Source organism: Stegodyphus dumicola, chromosome 9 (genome assembly GCF_044657685.1).
Source record: "Stegodyphus dumicola isolate Sdum_Otavi_A_Nest chromosome 9, ASM4465768v1".
NCBI classification, from domain to species: domain Eukaryota; kingdom Metazoa; phylum Arthropoda; class Arachnida; order Araneae; family Eresidae; genus Stegodyphus; species Stegodyphus dumicola.
The window spans coordinates 27,145,352-27,167,075 of record NC_140776.1 but is presented as its reverse complement, the minus strand read 5'-3'; the positions used below and the strand labels follow the sequence as shown (position 1 = coordinate 27,167,075).

General features: G+C 32.7%; 1 protein-coding gene across 5 annotated transcripts in view; it reads right to left on the bottom strand.

The window, feature by feature from the left end:
• The window catches only part of LOC118181208 (homeobox protein Meis1-like), a 476,047-nt gene that overhangs the window by 439,015 nt on the left and 15,308 nt on the right, over nucleotides 1–21,724 (bottom strand). For all 5 annotated transcript variants that reach the window (XM_085823298.1, XM_085823297.1, XM_085823296.1 and 2 more), the window contains exon 2: nucleotides 3,292–3,433. In XM_085823298.1, coding sequence (XP_085679424.1) covers nucleotides 3,292–3,433 — 142 coding nt within the window. The remainder of the gene's footprint in view (nucleotides 1–3,291; nucleotides 3,434–21,724) is intronic.

The window sequence follows — 21,724 nt, the reverse complement described above, 5'->3', positions numbered from 1 at the left end:
TCACTGTAGGTAGGTATTCTATGATATTCTGAGGAAGCGGTGGTCTACGCAATGCGATGTTCAGGACCGATGTTTGTTTATGTTCTAAAAAATACTGCTGATTCACATGGATAATCGCCTACGGAAGGCAATCCTCTTGATAGATGTCACGGTATGCTGGCACTCTGTGATATTCTGTGCAAGTGGTCGCTTTAGAGATGTAATGTTCAGAACCGATGCTTGTTTATGTTCTAAGAAATACTGTTCATTCTTACGGATAATCTCCTTCGGAAGGTCTCTTGACAGGTTTTTACTGTATGCTAGTACTGTACAGGCAAAATGATTTTTGAAGATTTTTTTTAATCTAATTTTTAAATGGAATTGGGTATTCAATACATAACAGCTGCAGTGATTCTTGCACATAACTTAACTGTTAATGACCTAATCTTTAACAGATGTAATCACATGACGTCATATTCTATTAAAGCTATCGGAAGTCAGCTGTCTAAAATGATTCTACTTTCAACATTGGAATTGCGATTCAAATGACTAAAATCCAATTACCATTCGCGAAATTTTCCTCTAAGTCAACAACTACAGGATCTTTTATTGAGCATTACGCTTAATAAAAAGTCAATAGTCTGGCCAAGTTTCTTCAGAATTGAGTAGAAACATCTGCCTGAATATAAATAGCAGAGCCATGCTCGGAGAAATAGCCGTTTCACAATCTCGTGGCGTAAAAAAGGCAGGAGAAAATGTTTCAGTGAAAGAAGGTTGCTAAATGTAAATTTATTAATAAAAAACTAGTAAATGTTAAAAACATCCTAAATGTTTTAAAATATAATACGCTTGTATAGATAGTTCACATAAATCATATTCGAAACAGCAGTAAATCTGCAACTATCGAAGAGCTACGTACGCTTGGCCCCTCAGCTAAAAAATTTAATACTCATTGGCTGGCCTGTGTATAATGGAAAGACTAAAGTAAATAAATAAATAAAAAGAAAAAAAAATCTGAAATGTTTCAGATTTTAAATTACGTCCAAAGGGGCGCGTTTTTTTAACATTTTGTGTGTTACCTTAATTTATTAAATATCATGTTTTTCGCACTTAAACCATAAAATTCAGTTCAAGAGCAATACCGCAAAATAATTTTAAATTGAGCATATCTTTAAGTCTCACGCGCTGGAGATAAAAATGTTTTTTCTCTACAACGTTGCCATTTCTCGGTTTGAAATCGTTTAGTTTTTTTAATCAAAAATTCGTTGAAGTTTTACAAAGTATGAAATCGATAATCAAACAAATTTCAAATTTCAAATTTGGTCTTCCACATGCTCATATTCGTTGGAGGATTACGTTATTCAAAATTCGATGACTCTATGTACCGTTATTTTATGACAATGTGAGAAATATACATACATTTACGCAGATTTTCATTATTTAATTTCTTCAAATATAATGCAGGACTCTAACATTTTATGGCAACAGTTTGAAAAGTGTACCGACATTTATCCGTCCGACGCAAAATGCCAAAACGAAACTAATAGTCCTTCGGGATTCAAATCCCTTTGGACTAATAATAAAACAAAATAAATAAAATAACATAATTGCAACAAAATATTGTTACGCTGGAAATTTCTTTTGCGGAAATTTTATTTTTGCAAATTTGAAATATTTACATTTGCGTCGTCAACAAGAAACCAGTGCTTTACTGCTCGATCTATGCTTTACTGAAGTGAAAGATGAAACATGAAATCTGCCCGGAAACAATTTCTATATTTTTTATTGCCATCGTTTAGTCGATTATGGCGGCTATCTGTTTGTAGTGAAGAATGCCTGCATACGCCTTCTCAATGGAAACTCGCTAATATTTACTGTGAATGCATATATAAACAGCTTTTTTGGGAGGGGGGAAGTTGCCGAAACTACAGTATTGCCTTCGATTTGAGGAAATCTACTCTTTGCATGCTAAAAGTGAGTAAGCCTGCAGGATACAAGGTAGGCCTGAGGAGTCACTGTAGGGAGAGTATTATAAAAATCATAATCGTAGATTTATGATTAAGCACAATAGGAAAACAATTATTCTATTATCTTTGACAATCCGATTATCTTTGATATTATTTAAAATGCTATGACGTTCGAAATTTTTTTCAGTGTATATTGTTATATCGAACAATCATTAGTTAGGTTACCTCAATATGGCAAACAACGCGAAGGCTATCCGCTTAAAGACAGAAATACCTTCGTGGAGGACTTGATAAGAGAAACCTGATCGTATTCACGTTACACACATGGAAAACCATCAATGTAGCAGTCCCGATGTCTAGGTTCGAACCACCAATATAGCGGTTTTAACCCCTCGCTCACAAGTGGAGCCAAAGGGATTGGTTAACTTTTAAGGGCCATTCACACTAAGGTTTATTTGAGCTAACGCCAGTCCACGTGTCGAGCCAATTCCATGTGTCAACTATCTCGGCTATACGTCAAGTTCATGTTTTCCAGTTTGTCCCGCTCGCTGCGAGGAAAAACTGGTTTTGGAGTTGGGTCAGATGTCTCCGTTAGTTCAGATAAACCCCAATGTTAACGGTCTCTTAAATTACAGTTAGTGAATTCTAATTCCTTTCACTTTTCATTTATATATTATTAAGTTAAATGCAATGCTGTGTATAAAAGGATTGCAGTTCAAATGAGAAGCACTTTATTTACAAGTCAAAAATTAAATTATATTTGAAAAGAATTTATCTTAATAAAATTTATGAACTAAAAATTAATTACAGACAAAAAATTGAAAATAATATACGAATCAAAGTACGACATAAGGACAGGATACACAAACAGAAAACCTTGAAATATAAAAGAAATTTTAAGTAAATTTTAATTTACTTAGAAGTACACGTTTTGAGTATAAAATAAAATAATGCTACTGTTGTGCTTAAACTTCAATGATGACTAAAAAATCCTTTTCTTATTCTGAAATATCGATTTTTTTAGTATCTACTAAATGATTATATCGATTAATTCTTTGTTACCTTGTGCATCATTCCAAGTATTTCTCTTTAATCTCAATTAGTCCTGGAATTTGTAGTTACCTAAGACAAGTTCAAGTTTCATTTTCATCAGAGTAAAGAATTAAAATACTTTTAAATGCTTTTTTCCTCTTAATGACTCCTAAATTCTTTTTAAGTATAAATTTTGTGCAATGTGCTTTCAAAAACATTTTTCAGTGAGTGCTCAACTCAGCAAAAGAGCGTGCAAGCAATGTACAGTTTGCCAAAATAAATGCATTCATAAACTCAGAAGGAGGTAGGTTACCTGTTTGGCGAAGACTGCGATGTCTTCGTTGAAAGATTCCGACGAGCAGACGTCTCCCCCTGCGATTCCAGGTTCCCTGGGGGTGCACGTGGCCAACTCGCACTTTTCGAAGATCAACGCCAGCAGAGGGAACAGAGGATGCCTGCAAATGATTAGGAAAAGAAGCAGCAATCAGCATTAAAGATAAAGATAAAAAAATGGTTGAAGAGGATGAAATTTTTTCTAATGACACCGCGAATGATAGCAGACGTTTTGAATAATTCATCGATATAATTAAGTGAGGAGTGTTCCTGCTGCACCCAAGACGGTTTTTTGAAACCAACCGCTTATATCCCATTGAGAATATGTCTTATCAGTATAATCGCATTGTTTTAAAGACCTTCAATGAATGCTTCATTATAAATGAGAAATAAAAACCCAAGTCTCCTATTAATGTAGGTGCGATTTGAATTAGCAAAATAAAAGACCAACTATGAATAAAGAAGCGGTATTCATTAGCAATGACGCAAAGGAAAAAATAAAAGTAAAAACGTTTATTAAAATGTACGAAGAACTTGGAGGCATCACGAGCTGATCTCGAAGCGAAGAAGATCGCCGTGTGACGCCTATCAATTGATTTCACCTACATGATGATAGACACAAAGACCATGCACATGCATGGAACAAAACTTAAGCTATTTGGAGTTTGGTAGTATTCACATTTTTTTAATGAATAATCTTTGTTAAAATGAGATAACATAAATAATAAACCAAATTCCCTCATTTGCATTTTAAGCACGCTTGTATTTAGCTTAAAGAGGGAAAATGAGATTAATAATATGGAGTTTGGAGAAATTTAGATAACTGGAATTTTGCTCGATCCCCGCCCCAAGATGGGTTGTAGTCCCAATTTTCTGTACATTTGGAATTTTATTATTTGGACTCCGTTTTTCCAGAACTTCAATTTGTCATACCACTTGCTGTTATTTCTAAGCCGAGTAAAATTACACTTGTTCTCAATTTGAGTTTTTTACAAAAAGATACTATTACTGTAAGGACATATGAAATTAATTTTGAGACTACATAAGAACTTAGGTTTCTCTACTATTTCTATATTAGTTTAAATTTCTCTACTCTACTACTAGACTACATAAGAACTTACATTTCTCTACTATTCTACTACTATACGACTACTCTAAGTACTGTGTAACCTATAAATACTAATAAAAATAATTTCTTAATTTAAATCTTGATGCAAGGGCTATTTCCTACGGAAAGGTTACCTTCGTGGAGGACTTTAAAAAAGAAATTGATTCATATCCAGCTTACACATGATGAAAACCATGAAAAAGTGAATGCAGTTATCTCATTCATTGGAAAGAATTCAGTGTTTTTTATCCAATCGGTTGCTATTTTAATCTTAGCTTAATAAATATAAGATAATTAAGACAAAATATAAGATACATAATATTTTTTTTCACAAAAAAAAAAAAAAAAAAAAAAAAAAAAAGAGGTTAATTTTAGTTCAGTAAATAAAATATAAAATAAATTATATTTTAGAGAGTAAAATATTAATTTTAATGCTTTATTTTAGTAGAAATGGCTTTATTTAAGTAACTAAAAACAACAGTTTTGCTAAATTTTGTCGAGAAATGTATCCTTATTTTATGGAAGTTATAATATTTTTTAATGAATAATCTTTGTTAAAATGAGTTAGCATAAACAATAAACAAAATTCCATCATTTGCATTTTTAAGTACGCTTGTATTTAGCTTAAAGAGGGAAAATGAGATTAATAATATGGAGTTTGGGGATATTCAGATAACTTGAATTTTACTCGATCCACGCCCCCGGATGGGTTGTAGTCCCCATTTTATGTCATAATACATGCATGTAGATGCTTTATTATTTACTTTCCCTAAATACAGGGCTATAATATTTGGTGGCAACAATTTCAAAAATGGTTCTGATTCAACGCAAAATTTCGTTTTGAGACAAATAGTCGTTCTGGGCTAACGCCTATTTGGGCTAAAAACATTTACCCATACACATGAATGGTACGTAAACTTAATAAAAAAACCGAATAGATTCTGAATGTTTAAAACCGAAATATATCATAAAACGGCAAACTAGAAAAGGAATCTTGTAGTGCTTCTTTCTTTTTTTAAAAAAGAAAAAAAATAATACTGATCGCCGCCAAATTATCTGAATAACGGAAATTCTGCTCATTAAACAGTTACAAATTATTAATGCAGATAACAGGATATGGGTAGAATAACTAAAAAAAGGTTTTGCTAATTTTAAATTTAACAATCCGTTTACTTTTGTAAATCTGTGAAAGCATCAAATACGTATTTCATTTAAGCACTAGTATTACGCTTGTAGAGTAGTTATTTATTTTAATTAACCAGTTATTTTATGTTCAGTATTTATACTGTCCTCCTTTCTCCCTTTCTATTTTCCTGCCATAATGTAATTTTAGTTCGCACATATTTAAATGAGGTAGAAAGAAAGAGTACTTAAAGGGAAGTTTTGGATTGGTTACACAGATCGTGTTCCGCCTGCTGGAGACCACGTTAGTAGTTCATATTCTATGTTAGCAGTCTGTCTTCGGCGTTACTTGATTCTTCCCAATTGTGCTTTTCACGCTGGTACAGGTTTGAGCCAATCTGAGCGCTAATCGTTTCTGTATAGTCTTTAGCTAATTAGATTTAGTTAATTGGAAATTCCTTACCTTTGTGTTACGTCATAAACACTGGCTGCTTTAATAAGCACAAGAAGTTCTTTCTGTTCAATTATTTAAGGTCAGATTTAAAAGAGTTTTTTACAAGCACCTTCTTACGTTTCCTGTTTCCGGACGTAACCAAACTTTGTACCTAAATCTTCATTTGTATTCTACATTATGCATTCTATATTCTATGTACGTACTATCAAAATTTCTGTTAATATTTATATGAATTCTGTCAATGTATGTTAAGTATATGTCAAAATTATGCATACATCAAAATCTTTATTGTAATATACAATTTTAAATAAACGTGGTCCCACTGAGTGAGCAATAAAGCTGAAAATCTTCATGGCGGCACAGCTGCTCACCCAGTGGTCTCCTGTCTCCTGTTTCCGGACGTAGCGGTAAGTTAATAAAGCCTTTTTTAGAGTTTTGACTTCGTGTATGCTACCTAAGAGAGTACCTCTACACTCTTAAATATTATAAATCAAAAAATAATATAGCACGTTTTATAATATAGCACCAAAAAAGCTTATATAATGTAGCACCAAAAAGACGTCATAAACTTTTTATTTTCAAAGCTTCGTCTCAGGTGACGAATTGTACCATGTTATTTGTAAAAGGTTTTGATAATAATTAACAATGCACTTTTATTTTTTACGATAAATATCAAGTTTAATTTTTCACAACAAAGCTAAAATTTAATTTTAGTTGATTCAATTACGTTAAGTGATTAACCATGATTCTTTTTTTTTTCTTCGAATCTAATTTTAGTACGACGACAACCAATGAAAAAGCGTTAAAAACAAAAGCTATTATGCTGCGCGTAGAGAGACAAAATTGTAACACAGATATGAGGGGAAAACGAATCTTATCTGTGTTTCTTATGATAAAAAAATTAAATGTATGCCGTTGCCAAGACGGTCATCATATACGTCACTAGATACCATACACTGGGTTTATTTGTTCTTAAGGAAGGAATTCCGAAAAAAGTTGCGAAATGAAGGCTTATCGATGGAGGGCATATGAAACGCATACTTGTTTCCTATCCAGTTTTGCAATCAATATCCATCTATTTTCTAAAGGTTCTAAGTTTACTCAATCTTAAAATCTTTATGTGAATCCTTGCAATTCGAAATAAAGTTTGCGTTTCAATTTATGTCATCCTCTTTACTCTCCTTTTAAAAAACATTTTCAATTATTGCAGAACAGAAGAATTGTAACAAATTATTTTAACAGTGCCCATCCAAAAAATTATTCAAACGCATCGCAGCAAAGAAAAGTACGTATTCCTGAAAATGCCCTTGATATTTTTACACAGGATTTAAACAGAATATCTTTCGATTACATACAGAAATATAACAGATTATTAGCATATATCAATGGCTGTTCAAGTTTTTTTTTGGGGGGGGGGAATAAAGTTGTGACTTATTCTGAATAGAATTTAAAATACATATATATAAAGCGACACACGTTAATTATCTTTTTCAAATCCATAATTGCTTTCAAGTACTTATTTGTATCTCAGAGACGTGGGATAAATTCTAAATTATCTGTAACTTAAACATGAAAAAGCTCTCGAATCATTCATAAAATAATAATAGAAATTTTACATCGTATCTAGAGTTTCAAAAAAAAAAAAAAAAAATTGAAATCTGTGTTTAAGAACAAATTTAAGAATGATTTTTAAAAGCGTAAATTTGTTTATTTATTATGAAAACATAAATGAAATTTAGCGAATGAAAATTTTACTAAATTTAATGATTAAAACTTTTAAAACTTAAGGTCTTATATTTTCGGCATAATTTTGCATAAAATATTTGAATAGCATATCAACATTTTTTGCATTTTCTAAAATCTTTTTACATAAAAACAAACCCAGAAAAGGGAGGAAGTAGATTTTTTTCAAGGGCTGAACGATATAAACATAATTACGGAATGCTAAATTCTTTTTGGAATATTACGGATAATGAAAAAAAAATTATTTAAAAAATTCCTACACACTGAGCAATTTCAAAGATACTCTAAAAAAAGGCAGAAGTCTTAAATGGAGAATATTCTTTTTAAGAAAACTAGCATTCGAACTTGCTTTGGAAAACCAACTACGTTTTTTAACAATTGTGGTGCCTGACATGCTGAATAATTTGAGATTACTGTTGACAGTACGGTGGTTGATCAAGGGAAAATTTTTAGTTTCCTCAAATTCTACATTCTTTATTTAATGAGAGTTTCCACTGGATGTAAAAAAAAAACTGATTTTTTACAAACGAAACAGTTAGTTAAAAAGTTACTTCTCTTCCTTTTTTGTCGAAATACTAGTTTTTAAAACAATAAAGGAGGATGAAAATTTAACAATGTAGCTACCAAACCAACAACTATCTATCTAACAAGAAATAGTTTGAGATCAGGTCTGTATCATATGCAACTTAATTTAAACACTGATTTGGATGAAGTGTAATCCATTACCATAAAAGATTAAATTAAATTTGGAGACTTTCCCATTATGAGTAGTTTTCCTTATTAATAAAATTATGAAGTCTCCAATAAATTATCTTCATATTCACAAAAGGTTTCGCCTTTATACTATTATCGCACCTAAAATATATTGTTCCGGATTTTATATATATGTAAATAATTGTAGTGAAATTATACGTAAATTCTAGTATATCTTGTATAATATAACATGAAGGACCACACGAATGCGAAGTTCTGCCGGAAAAATATGGTTATAGGAGCAGGCCCATTTACCATTGAGGTAAATGTCTGTTGGCGAGATAGCGTCAAGCTGCTGATAGTGTTGGCGACTAATTTTGTTGCCAAACGTGGTGACCATTTGGAGACATTTTGGTGTGATCCTTGAACAATTATAACTGATTCGATCCATATGTAACAGCAACTGTATGTGGCTCTATGTAACTGTAATTGTACATGCCTTCCTGGAATTTTGAGAAATCGAAGGTACTGGAAATTTCTGGCGGCCTGGGAAAACTATTTAAGACTGGACACCAGTTCTCAGTTAAGTTCAGAGTATTTAGATATCTCCGTAACAGCTTTGCTTTTGTTTAATGTTTTTAAGTCGGAAACTACTAATGTGAAGCGGTAACTACTGATTGTGCTCTGTCATACTGAGAAGAGCTGCATACTTTTGTGAAAAGTTTCAGAACTGTACGCAGTTTCTTCGGGGAAAATAAATTTCATCAAGCTACAATCGGTTCTGTGCATATTCAATCTATTATTTACTCGTACGCAGGTAACAATATTGAGTATTTATCAAACAGTTATTTAAATAAATAAAAGCACTCAAATACACATCGAGCATTTGTCTGAAACCAAAATATTAGTATATGCAAGTAAACAAAATATTAGTATATGGAACCAAAATAAAGTATCATGCAGTGTTTTATTTTGACTGAAATTTTAAAAAAATCTCTAAGAATATTAAATCCTTAGAAAGCAAAGCAAATTGTATAAATTTATAGCATTTGATAAGATGACTCTGTAATATTCAATAATATAATTCAATAGTAATATCTGTAATTTACAGTATCATTCATTATAAGCATCGACAATACTATTGTACAAGAAAATTTTGAAAATAATGAAATAACTCAGATCTAAAACCGATCTGATCTCTTAATGCCCAAACAGGGGGGGGGGGTATTCTTTTATCGGGCCTGTTTACCTCAGGCATTTGCATATTTGATTAAACATATGAAGATTTCGTCACTGTGACTTACTAAATTGCTCCTAATCTACCAGAACATCAAATTAGTCACTAATAAGTTTCTATTACAAAAGAATTTGTTTCGCAAGAGTGCAAATCATGATGCCTAACGAAATCCATTTGTGTGATTGGGATACAATTAGCTTCAGAATTCAATATGGCGGACAAATTACGGTCCAGGTTAGAGATCAGGTATTCCTAGCGGTTAAAACGTGCCTAAATTATCGTAAGATTTATATACTTCAAAGCAACGAGTTATCCATTATAGTTTCTAACCTAACCAATGAATCTCTGATTTTTGTGGTAAAAATAATGAAATGGTAATGGGATTTTTAGTTAACTTTCTAATACTGTAACTTTTTACAGAAAAAGGTTAGACAGGGTCCCATAGAAACATAGTTCATCCTTTCATCACTTTGGTAATTTTCAACGAATATCAAATTATCTCCTAGCTGAAAATTAATGGAAAGTGCTTAATAAACCTCCTTGCATTTACTTTTTATAAACTGCTTTTGCTGTATGATTTTCTTAAACACCTGTTTGTAATAAAAATACGGAAACATAGGATCATCTAGTCGTAAAGGTTTTCGAAGTAGGAATAGAGTATACAGTCATCAGGTTTTTCGAAGCAAGAAACATGCAATGCCGTCGTCCAGACTCAAATTTCTGACATCTGACTGATGTCCTTTTCAGTTACGCCACGAAGACACACGGCAAGAGAGGAAAAATATCTTACACAAGTTTTGGTAAACGCATAATCCGCTAATGTTTGGCGGTTTTCTCCATGTGTAACGTGTCCTCAACGAAAGTATCCCTCCCTTTAGGCAGATATCTTTTGCGTGCTTTGTTACAATTAAATAAACTAAACTAACCCCCTAATGCTAGGCTAATGTGTAAATACAGTTCTGCTATTCTGGGAAGCCACAATCTTTACAGTTCTGCTATTCTGGGAAGCCACAATCTTTACAGTTCTGCTATTCTGGGAAGCCACAATCTTTACAAGCACCAAATAACTGTTTCAGAAGATATAACCTTATTGCTGGCGGACTTTTTTTGCAGAAATAAATCAATTAAATTTTGCATGGTGAGATAAAAATGTTCCCATTAGATTTAGTAAAGAAATAAATGCAAAGCCCCATAAAGCTTAATGTCAATATGCCTCAGTCCAACTCTGTTGTTCTGTGAAAAGACAATCTCATACGGTGCCGTATGTCTGCTTCAGAAAGCACTGTGTTATTTTTGGTGCACTTTGTACGAATAAACCAAGAACACTGCATGAAAAATTATTCGTTATCTCACTTATGGAAAGCATAGCCGTAGCAGCCCATCACAATTGCAATTCGATAATTTAGCGAATTTCGAATGAGAGGTCTGGGTTATGACAAAAACTTATTAAAACATAATGAACGGAACTTCGAATACTGCTCAGCTGTTTAACATGATGCGCTTACAAATTTTTACGAATTCTGGGTTCATTTTTGATGATCTTTAAATAATCTGAGACATTAAATATGAGGAGACACAAACTGAGGTCGAAATATGAATAAATTTATATAAAGTATTAAAGAAAGAAGTAGAGTTTGATGAATTCATTCAGGTTGAAAATGACTCAGACTGAAGAGAGATGGCAGTCCTAAATTTTAACAAATCCTTCGTTTGACATCTTTCATGACTAAAGGATGGAGTTTTAATTAAAGCAGGAAGAAGATATCGACGCAGCTTTCTCAAAATATTGTTTCAGGAATTTGATAGTTTCAGTTTAAATTTCTTAACTGCTTCTAATGACTTCGGGGAGAAGCTGAAAAGTGTTTTGAGACTCATAGCTGTTCATATCATAGTTGATAAATCTTTTCTAAATCTGAAATTTACACAGCACTCATAATTCGGTTACTGATTATTTAAGATATTAATTTATATGAATGCAAGAACGATCATCGTTAGTCTTTTCAAAAAATATTTCAGACAGAAACTCATTGATTAATGAATGGGCAATCTAACTATGCACATGCGGAAAAAGAGAAAACATTTTTAACATTAACAAAATCTAATCCAGAGCCGGTAGAAAAACATTTTCACGTTAGAATGCTTCGCTTCCTAACTCTTTACTGAGAATGCCACACAGACATCATTATATGCTTACAGAAAGATCCCTATCTAGCTACTGCAGTGACGTCAAAAAGCCACAGATATGTTAGTTGGATTAATTCACGGTATCGTCCATCTGAAGTCAAGGTCACTCTAAAGCAGAATTTTACAATAAAGGAAAAATTTGTATGAAAAGTTTTTCCTATTTAATCAAAATGAAACATTTTCCTTATTTAAAAAAAATGAATAATTCATATTGCTGAGATGAAAAATGCAAAGAACATAACTTGATTTTCAGTACTTCATGACATTTTGAATTGATAAGAAGACAAATTCCACACCATAATGTTTTAAAATATAAAATGCTCAGAAAAAACAGAAACTAAAAGAATTCAAAATTTTATTTCTTAAGCCTAACAATGCTTTCTTTGAATTAAATGATTTCTCAATATGTTTAAGAATAAAAGTAGATTAAAATTTGGCTTCAATTATACGCGTAATAAACAGTGAAAATTTCGCAAGGTTTTTTTTCCATCTCCAGCGAAAGATTGGAACGCGACTCGAAGGTTTTTGTTACGCGACTCGAAGAATTCTGTTAAATTGCAAACTTGCCTTACTTCGGTCCGTGATAAGGGATACACGTCAACAATTGTCCAAAATTGAACATGAACTCTATAAGCTTCATCTGGAACTCGCTAAAACATAACCAAAATTCACTGCCCTTGAACAAAAGTTTTGGTCTAGAACGGAGAATGCAGTTAACCGTCATAAAAACACCCTTGCAGTTAAATTCGAAAAACTTCTTTTACAGTCTTCCAGTTCAAGTAGTTCAAAAAATCTTCCCATTGTAAACATCAAGCCAATAGTTAATATTTCTAATGTTAGTCTTTCAGAAGAACAAGAGAGAATTCTAAAATATAATTTTAACTTCTCACAAACCTGTAAACCCTCGATTCCAAAGATTTTGGCTCCTATCGAAAAAGCTTTCAAGTTCAGTAAAGTTTCAGATTCACAGAAAGAAATGATTAGGCATCTTATCGCTCATAATGTGAAATTCAATAATAAACCTTTGAAACCAAATCTAACTGCGAGAGAAAGAGCTACAATGCGCGAGATTCATTCTAACCCGGATATTGTCATTTCAAAGGCCGACAAAGGTGGCCAGATAGTCGTCATGGATAAGAACACTTACATCGATGGTGTCACTAAACTCTTAAACGAAGGACCATATAATCCGATCCCTAAAGATCCTTCACCTTCGAACTTATCCAAAATAAAAACTGCGATCAAATCTTCGCAAATCATTTCAAGCAACTTAAAACATTCGCTTATCCCATCTGTTGCGAATTATGCCAGATTATATGCTCTTCCCAAAATTCATAAAAGTGGTATTCCTTTCCGCCCTATTGTATCAAATTTAGGTACTGCCTCGTATCCATTAGCTAAATATTTAGTTTCTAGATTTTCCACTCTATTAGACAATAACATTTACACCATAAAAAATTCAATAGAGTTTGTAAAAAAGGTTAAAAACATTTCTCCTCGTAATTTACTCATGGTTTCTTTTGATGTAAAATCATTATTCACCAATGTCCCAGTGGAGGGTGCATTAAGATGTCTAGAAACCAGACTTCGCGAATTTCATTTCTCTTGCATCGAAATTGATGAGCTAATTTCTCTCACTCAACTCTGTTTGAAACAAACACATTTTGTTTTCCAAAATAAATATTACAAGCAAACTGAGGGATTAGCCATGGGAAGCCCCCTCAGTCCCATCCTGGCTGATATCTACATGCATTATTATGAATCAAAATTGTTTGAAACTTTAAACTTCCCGGCATGGTTCCGCTACGTAGACGATACTTTTACCCTGTTTGAAGGTAATAAAGATGATTTAAATAGAGTTCTTTCAACAATGAATTCTATTGATCCTGCTATTCAGTTCACTTTTGAACTTGAGACTTGCAATTCTCTTCCGTTTTTCGACATTCTGGTCACACGTAACACATCCAACTTCAGTACTACAGTTTACCGTAAACCTTCATCGGTTTGCCTTCCACCACACTTTAAATCATGTCATCCGACTAAACAAAAGTTAGCTTCATTTTATTCCTATGTTTTCCGTGCTCTTCAAGTTTGCTCCTCCAAACTAGCCCTTGATGAAGAACTAAATTATTTAAAAGCAATAGCTATTGACAGGGGCTTTTCACCCAACATTATTAATCAAGCAGTTAAAAAATTCTCATCTCAACACACTAAAAGCCACACTCTTATTTTAGGAGATTATAAAAATTCTGTTGTCATTCCCTTCTTTCCATCAATTAGCTATAAAGTTGCACATATTTTGCAGAAATTTAACTTTCGGGTTGTTTACTCTCCCATCAATAAAATTCCAACTTCTATACTCAAGGACCCCATTCCGGATATGAATTCCTGGGGTATTTATAGGATTCCTTGCCAGTGCGGTTTAATTTACATTGGCCAAACTAAGAGAGCCTTAAAATTTCGCGTCAAAGAACATGAGGCATATGTTAGAAAAAAGGAAACACAGAAGTCTTCTGTTGCTCAACATTGTTGGTCCGAAAATCACACTTTCAATTTTTCTGCTGCCAAAATTATTCAAAAAACATCTTCCATTGGAGAACTGGATTTTCTAGAGGCATTTCACATTCATAAAAATCTTTCTGTTCTAGTTAACGATCCTAATTCCAATCCAAATTTGCCTTCGGCTTTTAGAGAAATTATGTTTTAGTTCTGGTTTCGCCAACAGATGGCGCCACTTGCTTATTCTTGTCCAGGCTTTCTTATCTTATCTAAACATTATTTCCTATCTTGTTCATTTGCGGTTTTGCAGCTGAAGATGATGGTTCGGTAAAACCATCGAAACTAGTCCTGTGAAAATTTTGTAAATTAACGCTGATTTTTGTTGTTTGACTTCTGAATTAGTAGTTAGTTACATGTTTGAGATTTATAGCTTGTTTGCAGTAATAACTCCTTCCTTCGTCGTCTGAATAATTTATTTTCACATAATTATTTATATTTACTAGGGTTGGAAAGTTTCATCCGGCAGGGGAAGAAAACATGGGAAAAACCGCGGATAAAAATCGGCTAGAAGAAATAGATTATTGGTACGTTACTGATTTAAATATTTTAATCATCCACTTAAATTCAACTAGCTTCATTGGTATGCTTGCAATCCCTATTCTCTTTGTCGATATATATATATAAGGGTATGTGATTGTGTGTGTTTTTTCTGTGAGCATGTACTTTTGTGTATACTTGCAATGAGATTTTCTTTGCCATCTGTGAATTTAGTTGTTTTCTGAAACCGAATTTCAGTGAATATTAGTAATAAAAATAGTAAAATAACATTTAAAAAAAACTGAAAGTTTTCAGATTAAGTCCAAAGGGGCGTTTTTTTAAAGTTTTGTGTGTTATTTTTATTTATTAAATATCATGTTCTTCGGACTTAAACCATAAAATTCAATTCAATAGCAATATCACAAAATATTTAAAAAGAGCATATCTTTAGAATTTGCGATGCACAGTTTCGCGCGCTGAAGATAATTTTTTTTTTTTCTCCTTACAGGTTTGCCGTTGCTCGCTTTGAAATCGTTGAGTTTGTTAATCAAAAATTCGTTATAGTTATACAAAATATAAAATCGATAATAAAACAAATTAAAAATTTTGGGCTTTCAGATGCTCATATTCGGAAGAGGATTGCGTTATTCAAAATTTGATGGCTCTAGGTACCGTTGTTTTATCACAATGTGAGAAACATACATACATTTAAGCAGATTGTCATTATTTAATTTCTTTAAATATAATACAGAGTGATAATATTTGGTGGCGACAATTTGAAAAGTGAAACAATGCTTATAGTGAATGAACGCACAATACCAAAACGAAATTAATAGCCCTTCTGGGCAAATTGCCTCTTTGGACTTAAAAAAAAAAAAAAAAAAAAAAAAAAAAAAAAAAAAAAAAAAAATCAGACGTTCCTCTACCGATTTTTAGAAGTTCAGTGATTAAAAAAATTTTACCCCTCTCCATACACATCTCTCTCGAGATAAAAAGTCTTGGTGGTGAAGCAGAAAAAAATGATAAAAATAGGCAATCATAGATTTTATCATATATATCCCGATTTAAGCATATTTCGTAGGATAAGTATAATTTTGCAATACAGGCGCTGAGAACAGAAACAGTCGTTTTCGAAAATTTCAAACATTTGTCTCATATATTCCCAGCTATACAACTAACGATTAAAAAAGGCAGCATACTACAAGATAGAAGGGCAAAGCCGAATGTGAAAAGAAACAAAATTATGTTTTTAAGTTACGTATGTTACGTAAGAATAGTATAACAAGCATTAATGCTGGATGGTGTATAGCAGTGAAATTGTATCTGAGAGTAATACATTGCAAGACTTCACGTGATACGTGAAACCGCGGATTATAAAGAATGTTATACAAAACAAGTGTTCATGTAACTACGTAATTACGCTTGAGTATAATTGTTAAATGATACACTAAAATGCATTAACGATGTTTAGTTAAATATACTGTATACTATGCTATATTACATAATATATGACAAAATAAAATAATGCGAAGTATACTACTATACATTATTTTTTCAAAACTCTCTTTTCTCTCTCTCTCTCTCTCATATGTATAAAAGTAAATTACTCGAGAATTTTAACGTACACAGCAAACTGCGGGTATGACGTGTAAAAACATACAATAATCAATGTACTACTGTACTGTATCAAATATGTTGGGAGTGGACAGCTTTTAGCTTGCAGAGACATTTCAGGTATTTTTGAAACAGAAGTCATGAAAAATGAGCAACACTTTGGCTGGGACTCGAACCCCGGGCTTCTCGAATACGCGCCGAGCGTGCTGACCACTACACTACGATGGCAGGAGAAATACGTTATAAACTCTCCTTTTTAAAGGGCGACTGGGAATTAGGACACCCAATTGCCAAATCCTGGGGGTGGATAATTATCATCCACCACTCTTTTAGTTCGGGCGCCACTGTAGAGACATTGTTATTTCGCAGCAGGAGAGATGAAAAATGAGCAATGCCTTCGCCGGGACCCGAAACATCGACCTCTTGAATATGCGTTGAGAGTGCTGACTACTACACTACGAAGGCATGCTAGGAAGGCGGGAGAAATACCTTATAACAGCCGTCACAGGACTAGAAACACCCTTTCTACGGAGGTCCATTCAGGCACGGTAAAGACTGTAAGGGTACTACTGTCAAGTCTGTAACGGTCTGTGTGATCGCATATGGGTTTTTCGGATAAAATCTGGAAAGGAGCGTAACTCGTGTAAGGCCAACTAAGCCTAGGTCTGAGCTCCTTCTCCAGTGCACAGTAATCAATGTACTACTACGAATAATATAATAAAAATAAAAATCATTCATTTTTTAACATTAATAGCATATTACTGGTTTCTAAGCTCTATTAGCATCATTAATTTTAACCTAAGTAACCATTATTACAGTTAATAAGAAGTTTTTAGCACGAAAGCTGCCATAACTTTGCAATAGCGAATGAAAATGGAAAGTATACTAAAACCGAAGTGGAAAAAATTTTATGATTTTTGTTTTAACGGATTTCGACAAAACGCTTAGATGTAATAGCGAGGATGCCTTCGTGAAGGGGTTGTTAAGGGCAACTCGCTGATATTCACGTTACATACGAGAAAGCCGACTAAAATACACATGTAGTCATATCTTTCGCCAGAAATCAAACACGACTCAAAATATAATGGTCAGTTTACTTACTGGTGCATCTGGAATCAAATTTTAACAGTCCGAAACATGTCCGTGCGTGTTTACTTGGATGTTCGCGAATGCTGCAACAGTGGATATGGGAATACGACCCCATTTCGAAAGATTTATTACAAACATTATAGTATTTGGGGGGGTTAAAGAGGGGAAGTAATCAAATTAAGCCGATTTTAGGGACTGTTGCAAATTAAAATAAAATTTTTGTCTTGCAAGTATGCAAAAGGCCAGATATCGGGCCGTAAACCCTCTTGCTATTTTGTAATATTATCAAACTTCTCTTTTAGTCATTTTCCCATTTTGCATTTATCTTTTTATTTTTAAGGGCCCACACGTTTTATTTTTAAGGTCGCTGAACATACACTTTTTATTTTTAAGGTCGCTGGTAGTTCGGTTCGAGGTTCGAATCCCGCGAACGGGCTGGCTGCATGGGAGTTTTCGTGTTTTCCCATGTGTAACGTGTATACGAGCCAGTTTCCGTTAGAAAGTCCTCCACTAAATGAAACTGATTAGAAAGTCAATTGATTAACAAAGTGATTCTTTTGCCTCTCAGATACAGCTCAGCGTTTCACAAAGAAAATTCATCAGAATATACATTTAGAACATATTAAATCCATAGATTTTGTAATATCCTAACTAAAACAGAGTTCTTTAGCAGCTAGAATACTAGCAGACCTATGTAGCAACTACTCACTGAGTTTTTGTGCGTAAGCAACAACTCCGGGTAAGGATTAAATACCCTATTAATTCCACCTCAAAAGAGCTTTGCGGATGGCCCCTCTTGGGGGTAAAAGAAGCCTCCATTTGGGCTTTAACTCAAAACAGAAACTATAAAACTAAACTAATGCTAGATAAACTTAATCTGCCGAAGCTGCACAGAATGAAACTCGCGTAGTTGGCATTTAATTAAGGATCACCGGCTTAAGCTAACAAGTACGTAGTAAGTACGGGCCCTAGAATACCAAGCTGTAACCAACAGCAATAACGTGGCCGAAAGGCAGAACACTATCTCCTACTAAAGAAACTCACACCTCTGTGAATAGTCGCTACATAGTTCTAACAGTAGTCTAAATGCCAAAGAATTTTAGTTAGGATGTTACAATTTTATAGAAATATAGATCTTATTCTTTATGATTTAGATCTCCTACTGAAGAAACTCACACCTCTGTGAGTTTCTTCAGTAGGAGATCTAGATAATCATAAAGAATAAGATCTATATTTCTATAAAAATAGAAACCACCTAGTCGCTACATAGTTCTAACAGTATTCTAGCTGCCAAAGAATTTTAGTTAGAATATTACAATTTTATAGAAATATAGGATATTATTCTTTATGATTATCCAGATCTTTACCACATAGATTAAAAAACCGATTACAGATGTGCAGGTGTCCCGCTCATGCAGATATTCTACATACCTCTGATAAATTAGCTTACATAAGCTTCATGAACTAAGTTCTTTTATATTCAGTCACTGTAGAAGTGTGCAAATAACGAATAGCAAATACGTATTTCAAAAATCATAACAACTCTGCATCTAGCCCGAATGAAGTTGGAATTAATAGGCATTTAGTCTACAAAAGATACTGTAAACTTTCTTATTTATAAATACAATATTTATGTCTAGCTACTCTTTTTCTAAACCCTTCAAAGCTTGCTCAGTTTAAGAAGTGAGTTAAAGAATAGGTAGGTAAGATATCTTGGAAGCACTGAAACGTACGGCAAAATTGAAATCCTTATAACATTTCATTTTTTGCAAATAAAGATCTCAAAAGAATCAAACTTATCTACAGACTTTAAATAAATAAATAAATAATAAGAACTGGATCTATACAGATAAACTCGAGAAAAGAACTCATTTTGCCCAACCCTAGTCAAAGTATAATTCAGTCTCTAGCGGGATATTTTCAATCTGCACCACTCCCTTGACTTTCCACCAGAGAAGAACGGCCTCTCCCAGATATTTCACTACCCATTTCTCCCTCTGTTCCTTCTACCATCTCACCTCGGGTTTCTTTTTTGGCACACGGGAGCTACACGAGATGTTAAACGGTACAGAATGTCAGTTTTTCAGATTCAGATAGATTTAAACACCGATATTAACACACGCAAATTTAGATCGTTTAAAAAAGTCCTAATCCGAAATTCCGGAAGTTAAAATTCGTGTTTTTGCATATTTTGATAACTAAGATAAAATGCTTGAATAAATGTACCTTCTAGTGCCACTATTTCATCAAAACAATATTAATCGGAACTGATTTGTAAATTACTTCCTAAATTCCACGTTTTACACTTATGTACGAGATAACACATTAGAGTAAGTTACTTTAAGCAAGTAATGTTTCATTCTTTACTGGTACACTATCTGGCTCTTAAGATTTCAATTCGCAAATTTTAATATTATCATTGATTGAAGCATTACGTAAATGCCTGGTCATTAGCGCTACGCAGAAAACGTAATTGATTGTAAGAAGGATTAATTTTGAGATATAAGCAAATTAATACTTTTGGATGGAAAAGGGAAACAACTAAATTAAATAGAAAAACTTAAGGGGATATAGTAAATTAAAGTCAGTATTTAAATTAACATACTTTGATCTTAGCTTAAGTTAAAAATCAGTTATTTAATGATTAAATAAACATATTGGAATTACTTGAAATAAATGTTAATTTGAATATTTAACATTTAGCTGTCAGAATTATTTGAAATAAACATCCATCTGAAAATTTCTAATTTAGCTGCCAATATATTTGAATTGCAAAAGTGTAACCAATAAAGAATGTCTTGTAAATACCAGACTTAAACCAGAAATAAATACAAATATGATATTTTTCCTTTGCGATATTATCATTATTGTTTAGAGATGTTGTGATGAATATCTGGAAGCGAAATTTAAAATTTAATCAAAATATTTTATTATTTTGTTAATAATAATAATAACAAAACGCATCAGCTGTTTGTTTTCAGATTGTGCATTCGTGTTTGAAACCCATGCAGTGTGGATTTCAGACCTAAGGTATTTACAAAGTATTATACAAAGTATTAAGGTATTTACAGAGTATTACAAAGTATTAAGGTATTTACAAAGTATTACAAAGTATTATTATTAGGTTTCAATGTTTACAAAATCTATACTTTCATTTTTCTTGAAAACTTAAGAAATGTAAAATTACTAAATCCTTGTTTTTCTAAGCTGAGTAAGCAAAGCTAAGAATGAGTTTTAACAACCGATTTTCACATTACAAAAAAAGGAAATGGCTAGTATTATTTCAATTAATCTGTTCTTTCTCGAAAATTATATTACTTATTTTGATTAATAGAATGTTGCAGTCAATTATTTTATTCTGGAAATATACTACATTAAAAAAATAAAAAAGTAATGGATAATCAGAGACATTTCTCGCAAAAATTGACAATTACTAATTTTTCTTTAAACAAAAGCACTTTTTTTGGCATGTGTATATGTGTGTTTATACCGCATTTTATAGCAAGCATTTGTGATATTTCGTGCGAATATGTCATGCAATAATACAGACATTATATTACTTACTCTTACTAAAATATTACTTTCTGTATGCATTTCAATATTTTAAATGTAAAACACAAACATCTATCCTAAATACTCAATCCAAAGAGATTTCTCATCAACTGATAGTTTTTAAATTTTTTATTAAGGAGTTTCCAAAATTAAGATGCTGTGATAGTTACTTTACGATTTAATATTCTCTTATTATCCCAGATTTCAGATTTTTTTTACTGAATTTCAAAGCTACACTCATTTTAAAAAACTATAAAAAATAATATAAACACCCGGATATTTTTTCTTTTTAAAAGAGAGTATTTTCTTAATCAGATAAAAATATCATTTCAGTTTTGTACAGGAATTCAGTACCAAAGGCGTAAAAACACATTATCTTCAAAATATGGTGTATTTAATTATTGCAAAGCACACGAGGGCTATCTGCCTAAAGGAAGGGATTCCTTCGTGAAGGATTTTCTAAGGGAAACTGGCTTGTATACACGTTACATACGGGGAAAACCACGAAAACGCCCATGCAGTCAGCCCGTTTGCGGGATTCGAATCTAACTACCAGTGTTCAGCGACTTTACTTCTCGACC